General features: G+C 32.7%; 1 protein-coding gene across 1 annotated transcript; it reads left to right on the top strand.

Moving 5' to 3' along the window:
• The first annotated feature begins 3,604 nt into the window (after positions 1-3,604).
• Positions 3,605-4,552, top strand: LOC132042483 (uncharacterized). Its single transcript, XM_059433009.1, has one exon. The coding sequence runs from the start codon at positions 3,720-3,722 to the stop codon at positions 4,227-4,229; it is 510 nt and encodes a 169-aa protein (XP_059288992.1). The 5' UTR covers positions 3,605-3,719; the 3' UTR covers positions 4,230-4,552.
• The last annotated feature ends 3,908 nt before the right edge of the window (positions 4,553-8,460 follow it).

Here is an 8,460-nt window from a genome sequence, read left to right as displayed (position 1 = left end):
AAAGTTTTCAACAATTTCAATGAAAATTTGTTTCCCACCATGCGTTTTTTCAATGAGCTAATTCGGTGGAAAAATCATGTTTTATAACATAAATTTCCCACTGAATATCGTTGGGGAAAAACTCTATTTCTAGTAGTGAGCTAATGGATGACATCCGTCCGAGTTGGAAGACATGAATAAGCCTCCAACACTAGCTCCATATTTACCCTTCTCAAGATGCACATTTGAACTCTTATCATTTTAAGAATTCAAGTGAGATGCAAACAACAGGTAAAAAATATATGAATGAAAATTGTCTCATATAAATTTTATTAATCACAAGCCTTTATATAGGCACATAATTAAAATAGTAGACTTCTCCTACAACAAAAGTATTAGACTCTTACTAAAATAAAAAACGGAACCTTCTATTAAATCAACTATTAGATTTCTCCTACAACTAAACAACTAATTATTTTAGAAAATTGTATCAGTAACAGATGCAAAATCCAACATAAATTAGTGCGCATATTTAATTAAATTTTTTGTATTTTCCACATCAGATTCTGTTGGAAAGAAGGCAATTTTGAGCTTAAATTTAACCTTAAGGGCAATAATTATCCAATAGGTGAAAGAAAGGCAATTTTAAACTATTTCTAATACATTGAGGATATTTTTGACCCTTTTCGATTGTTTATAATATGTTTAATCATGAGCTGATTGTTTCCTTACCAAATGAAAACTACTTCTAAAGTTAAGAATGTTTGGAGATAAAGAAAGTTGGAAAAACCTAATCCCTAGCCTTTTCTTCTATAACTAACTATTTATTGTGTATTTTAATTGGACATATCCGCCTTTTGCTTACTCAATTGTTTCTCTTTTTGACTTGAATTTTGTGTAGATCCACACTCCATCTTACTCTCTATTCTTCTCCTTTTTTTTTTTTTTTTTTTTTTTTTTCATCGATCAATACGAGAATATGTTCACCAATAGAGGTTCATATATAAAATAATTTTTTTTTATTCTTTGCCACCCTCGAGTCTATGATGATAAGTCCTACGGGAACATAACATATTCTTAACTCATTCATGAATAAAGCTCTAACAATACATGTTATGCTGCTTTACTAGTCTCCCAAAGATCAGCAAATATAAATCTGAGGTCCTTAATTAAGTGGAATTTTTAGCTAGTTCTAGTGAATGTTTTGGTATATTTTTATTTTAGTGTCTCTTTATTCGAATTTAGATACTTGTGTTTGAATATGATTATTAGAGTGAGAATTGAAAGTTATTGCACTTAAATAAAAGTGGATCTAAAAGTGAAGATAAACTAACTTTATGAAAAAAACAAAAGGCCGTGAAGCTTGAGGCCTGTTAACGATTAATTATTTCATGAATCGGGAAAATTATCTTCAGATCATATTCAACTATCTCAAAGGGGTTAAGAATCAACTTATTTGTTGAGCACTTCTTAGCAAGTAAATGCAGATTGAGGTTTTAAACCCACAAATAGCATCTCCTATATCCTCAGCTATATGTGTAATGCCACATCTAACCAATATTATCCGTCTTTTATCGTGTGTGTGCAGCCTTTAAATTATATATTTATTATCCGTATTCATAAAAATATTTATCTAAACTAACCTTTATCTCTTCTTAAATGTATGACTTAATATTCCTTCCATTTCCATTTAAGTGTCTTGATTTGTTTAGGCACGTAGCTTAAAAAATATGAGAGACTTTTGAATTTTGTGGTCTTATACTAAACTAGTGTCTAAAGTAAACTTACCCGCACCAGCGAGTGTTTATATCGATCCAATAAACATATGAGACATGTCATCACAAAAATGATTATCAATATGCCATAATTAATTAATGCATTTTTCACCTTAATTTTGGTAAATTACCTTATACACTTCAAAATGCCCTTTGAATGTTTTGGTGTTAAAATAACTCATGTAGAACTCCAACTTCGAAATTCCAAATAAAGTGAAAAATATTTGGTTTTCAGTAAACGGCTACCTAGAGAGTTACCAAATATTAAAAAACATTCTCTTTCAAACAAACTAAAAATAGAAAGAAGTAAAATACATAAATTGAAACGCAGACAGTATTCCACTAATTGGAATAGGTATATCCAGAAAAATAGTACTAGTAATAAGGGACTTCTTGCTTTACAAAATTGCCACACATTTTGAAACAAATACAGTTCACCATAACGACTAACGTTTGGGATCAAATAAAATCATATTATTTCCCAAAAAACACCATCCTGGAAAAAATAATTGAACTGCGATTCCATTTGTATCTGTAACGAATCTCTTGCAAAAATGAAGCAATACAAAACTTGGATTAGAAGGTAACACAACTGTACTTGTTGTTCTGTTCCATGTAAGTAACATGACCAATTAATTATGGCAGACTAAGGAATCGAAATTTCTTGTAATGCTATTATCTATTTTCTCTGCTCCAGATTTGAAAATCGAAATTATAGCAGATTAAGGAATCGAAATTTCTTTTAATTTTATATATCTATTTTCTATGCTCCACCAGATTTGAAAATCACAGAGAACCCGCTCTTTAACGGCTACTTCATTATAATAAAATCCAAATTAACACCGACCACAAACCTTTTTCCAGCCTAGCTTTCCCCATATTTCAGATTCTTGAAAAAAGAGAAAATGACAAAAATAGTCCTTAATGTTTATGATAGTTTGAACATAGTCTCTTAAGTATGCACTAAACAATTTTTGTCCTTTAAGTTTTGCTAAAACCTACTCCCTCCGTCCCATAATAATTAATAAGTGTCACCTTAGCAAAAAACAAACATATTAAGAAATCAATAATGTAATGTAAAATTTACCAAATTATCCCTATATAATAAAAATTAATTATTTTTACTTTTGATTAGAGCATGCACAAGAAGTAAACCTTTTGACATTGGAAATCCAACAATACCAAGTTACTATGTGAATTTTTCAATCATCATTTAGATGTTACTTTATTGTCTAAGGATAGAATTGGAAAAAACTAGTTAATTTATGTCTTGGTTTCCTAAGGTGACACTTATTATAAAATAATTTTTTTTAGCTAAGGTGACACTTATTGTGAGACTGAGGGAGTAACACTTTTAATTTTCATTAAATATTTAACACTTTATGTTTCGTTAGATGTAAATAGTGGGGGAAAGAAGCTTCAACCATATATACCAAGAAACTAGAAAGTCCCATCAAATCCTAAAAGATGCAATACAAAAAACTGACTAGACACTAAAAAAATATATAACATAGCATAAATTACTCCTCAAAATACTACATCAGACTCTAGAAATAAATCAAAAATAACAGAAACTATAAAAAATATGCCTCTTAATGTGAGTTCCCACTAATTACCTTTTTTTCATAGTTCACGTCAAATCCAACTGACAGAATTCGGTAAATATTTGATAGAGATTAAAAACGTTAACGTTTGGGAAACATAAATAATCAAATTGTTCAATGCGTACTTAAGGGACTATTTTAAACATACCCTCAAACATAAGGGACCATTTTTGCTATTGTCTCCTTGAAAAAACACCTTTTTAAACCAATAAATTGCTCCACACACTACCCAAGAAACACTACCAAATAAATTCCAAACAGAAAACATTCTTCAATCTCAAAAGTTATTAGAATCACTTGAGTGAGCTTTCACTCTCACATTTTCAATTTTCAAACTTAGAGAAAAAAGGGGGTCAAAAAAATGCCTAAGAAAAGTTCCCCTGTTTTCCAAAAAGTTTCTAATCTATTAAACATGTCCATTTTCCTAGCAAAAATGAAAAAACCCATCATTCCAAGACTAATTTCTCTCAAAAAAGCGAAAAAAATGAAGAAATTTAGCCTACTCAAGCATTACAACTATGGGTATGTTCAAGAATATGAATTTTCTCCTTCAAACACACCATTACTTCAGTACTATAGTAGAAAAAAGTCACTCACAAAACAAAGGAGTTACAAAGATGTTTGCTCTGTTTTATTTATTTCGAAGTGTTTGGGAATGGCGAATGACGGAGAAGAGAAAAGGAAGTATCCAGTGTTAGCTTCAATGGAAGATGTTAGACAATTTTCAGATTTTGGTGAGGAAGATGATGATGATGATGATTATTCAGTTGATGAAAGAGCTGACAAGTTTATTGAAAAGTTTTATGAAGATATTAAATTGCAAAGGCAAGAATCACTTTTGGAGCAGTTTAATGCTATGGTTGATAATTGATGAAAGCAGCCAAAATGAGTTTTTTTTTTTTTTTTTTTTTTTTTTTAAAAAAATTATTTCTTTGAGTGTGTTTGGTTATAAGAAGGTGAATGTTTTCAGGCAAGTTCTCTTTCATTTTCTTTTTTAGTGGTTTTTTTTTTTTTTTTTTTTTTGCGTGGGTTTAAATTGGATTGTGATGATATTCTTTTGATTTATTTTTCTGCACATTGGTTTTAAGTGGCTGTGGGTTTATGTTGTTTCTTCATTTTTGTAATGTAGTTGATGCTTAATGAGTTTGTTAGTTGGTTCTTTTAAAGTTTGTCAATTGAAATAGATTACTTTCTCATTTTTATATACGATGCTTTGAAGAAATATGAACCCTTCTCCGCACAAAAATAGGGGACGACTAGGGGCAGAACTAGGGGTGCATACGAATTCCTTTTGCCGAGACATTATATCATGTGTGTGTATATCTTCTTATCTTATATCTCTTATATAGAAATGGCAGTTTGTGAAGTTTTTCATGGACAAATAAGGGCAAAAGTGGAATTAAGCATTTTCTCATGCTTAACAATGTTGTACTCTTTGCTTTACATTTCTTTTAATTCCTATTTTATCCCTCGTAATGTGGGATCAATTTTTTTTTTTAGGATTTTTAAGTCTTTTTTTTAATCTTTTTAAAAAGGAATCTAATTATGTGATATAATTTTTAGAAAATAGTATGCATAAACTCTTATCACTAAATTTTACATGTAATTGTATATGTCAATTACTTTTTAAATTACAACTGTCTAAAGAAGAATAGTTTAATTAAAAATAAAATTTTTGTTTAATGATAACAAGATTGGGAGCCTAAAGTCAAACTTCAGAAAGAGGGCCTAATTTTTTTTAAAAACAGGGAAAGATCTTGATATATATTTTTATCTAAAGTCCACTTTTCTAGTTTTTTAGATGCGATGTCATTACTTACTCTTTTATAATCGTAAAAAACAATGCAAAGTTGTTAGCAATTTTTTCAAATCAATTTATTCTAATAAAAAAATCAACTGACAATATAGCTAATCAATCACGTACTGAAAAAATGTCTTTTTTTTAATATATAAAAATTGTGTACTCCCTCTATCTCAATTTATGTGACATAATTTGGATTTCGAGAGTCAAAACTTTCTTAGTTTTATCGTGAATTCGAACATGTAATCTTTAAATTTTTTTTTAAAATAATTTACATATTTGGAAACTACATAAAAGTACTATAGATCACATTAATTTTTTAACAATTATCCATAAAACTTAACAAAAAAATGGGCGCCCAAAGCCATTGCCTTAGCGGCTTTGGCCTTGAGCCGGCAGTGAATAAACCCTCATCCTGGATATTCCGAGTTAATGGCGGAAAGTTAGGGACAAGGTTGTAATTTTTTTTTAGAATGTATAAGTTGCGTATTCATCTTTTATTGGTGTGGAGCATTAAGAGTAAATTTGGAATAAGAAAATTAAGGGCAAAGAGTTGAAGAAAAAAAAAATATTTCATAAGGTGGCCAATGGCCATGTGGCCGTGAGGTGGCATGGGTCCCACCCATGGTTGGCCAATATTTTTATGCCATGAAATGGCACATGTGTACACTACATATTTGTGGGAGTTGTATGTATATATATATATACAAAGATTACCATGCAAGACTTATTCATCTTTGGTGACTTAGGAAAATTCTAGAAAATTGGAGAAAAATTGGAAAAGAAAAAGAGTGCACATGACCGGCCATGTGCCTATACTTGTATATATATATGTGTGTGATGACACCATAAGACACAATTCATCATTTGGCAAGTCTAGAAAATTCAAGAGAAAGGAAAGAAGAGAGAAGAGAAGCATTCGGCCAAGGGGTTGGCCGAATGGGATCCTTAAGTTGATCATGGAAAATTATTTTCTCCTTGTCTCTCCACTAATTGGAAGGTCCTCTACAACGTGGAGTAGTCGTTGGAACAAGGAAACCATTCGTTTTAGCTATGGAGGATCCTAGCTGAGTGGAAGAATTGAAAGGAAAAGGTAAGATTCAATCCCTTACATGTTTTATGGATGTTTTGGACGTGTCATAGTGTATGAAAATGGATGAAAATTATGAAATGTTGTATGATAGTGTGTGGCCGTGGATATGGATTGTTTGTGTAGAAGGAATGAATTGATTTTACTTAGTGTTTTGGTTGTTGTTGTTATGGAATATGTGATGAAAATGAAAGTTTAATGATCCAAGTTGAAGTTATAGTTGTGTGGGCTGATTTGGAAGTTAATGTGATTTTAATATGCTTTCTTGAATTTATAGAAATAATGTTGTAAACGTATGGAATTGTTGATATAGTTTATGAATTCGGAAGAAGAAAATGTGTCATTCATGTTCCTATTGTAGTTGGAAGATTTCGGGTGGAATGGCCTATGGTTTGGGTTGTCTTGAATATTGTGCGGATTGCTTGAAATGTTCATGAATCTTATTTGAGTGGTCTCGGGTTAGAATTTGAACGTATGATCATTGATGTTAGTTTAAATGTATGTAGTTGAATGGAAGATAAATGGAATGTTGATGAGTTATGTAGAAAAGACTTGCTAATGCTAGAATGCGTTTGAATTGATTATTGATGTTGGCAGCATGATTGTTGGTATGGTTGTTGTTGATTTGGCCGAGTTGAATTCTCGGGATTGTTGGATTTATAAGGGAGGTGCTGCCCAAATTTTTGTAAATCGGGTGTTAGCCCAGAATTGGATTCCTAAGTGACTATGGCTAATGATTGGTGTCTAATGACATTATTGTAGATCGTGAGAAGCCGAGACGTAAGGTTGGACTAGCGTAGGAAGCAAACAAGGTATGTAAAGCTCATCCCTTCTTTCGTTTGGCATGTCCTAGTTGTAATTAGGCTATGACACGAGCTTCGAGGTAACTCCACTCTTAAATTCCGAGCATGTTTATGATTCATATTTGCTTATCGAGGTTAGCATCCTTAATACGGTCATGTCATGGTCTTTATGTCTTTGATATGGTTGGATTTAGAATGTTGTATGAATGGTTTTGATTCTAAAAGATCCTATGTCTAGAAATGTCCGTAACTTTCGTAGATAGAACCGGATTGCTTTGAAACGTTTGTAGAAAGTTTTGTAACGTATAATGACGTTAATTTTCATAGGCGGGCTCGGAATGATTTGATATACGACTATGGTCCCTACGATACTTTGATATACTTATGATATTTGATATGTTTCCGAGTACCGTCCGAGCTATATTTGATATGACTATTGTCCGATTTTAAATGACGATTCATTCGATTACTTCATTGAGTCTCTCGAAAATGATTTATGTGCGTATGGTTTCTCACTACTCGCTTCGTGCCAGCCTCAATATGTCCTTCACTGCGTCCCGGGCCAGGGCATGTATTCGTGCAATTCCACTGCATTGTTCACCGCGTCCCTCACTAGAGGGCCGAGGCACGTTATATGATATGATGATGATATGATGATATGGGGATGGCGGCCAGGATGGCATACCGAGTCCCTTGCTAGCGGGGCCGGGACACGCTATTCACCGAGTCTCTCACTAGAGGGCCAGGTACGGTATATATATATATGTATATGCATGCATGATGATGATATGATTTTACTTACCGCGTCCCTCGTCAGAGGGCCGGGGCACGTTATATGTATATGTATATGATGATTTTATCTACCGAGTCCCTCACTAGAGGGCGGGACACGCTATTTGTTTTTACGATGATTTTATGACATTGACATGCATATATATGTTTTCAAAAGGCAAGTCTTACGATTTTTACGTACTCTTTACTTGTATGATCCCGCTTATTACCTTTCATGCTTTACATACTCGACATATTCCGTGCGACCCCTTTCTTCGGGGTCGCGTTTCATGCCGCGGCAGACACCTGTGTGAGCAAGATATTAGCAGAAGATGTTCCGGCGGATTGGCGAGCTCCATTTTCTCCGAGTGTCGCCGAGTCAGAGTATTATGTTATGGTTTCATGTTCCATGTTAGAGACTTTGCAGACAGTGTCGTGTATATAGTATGTCAGTTTTGTAAGCGGCTCCATAAGCCGACGTATTGTTATGCATTCCTTTACAGATTTTATTTGATTTGAAGAAGATGAAGAGCATGTTTGTTTTCCGAAAAATTTTCATTATGTATTTATGTTATGGTTAAGGGCCCAGTATGATTATGAGCATTACGAGAGTCAGCGGGTTCGCTCGGCCCTAGGT

The sequence above is a fragment of the Lycium ferocissimum genome, unplaced genomic scaffold (genome assembly GCF_029784015.1).
Source record: "Lycium ferocissimum isolate CSIRO_LF1 unplaced genomic scaffold, AGI_CSIRO_Lferr_CH_V1 ctg1562, whole genome shotgun sequence".
In the NCBI taxonomy this organism is placed as follows: domain Eukaryota; kingdom Viridiplantae; phylum Streptophyta; class Magnoliopsida; order Solanales; family Solanaceae; genus Lycium; species Lycium ferocissimum.
The sequence above is the reverse complement of the archived record's forward strand: the minus strand, read 5'-3'. Positions and strand labels throughout refer to the sequence as shown.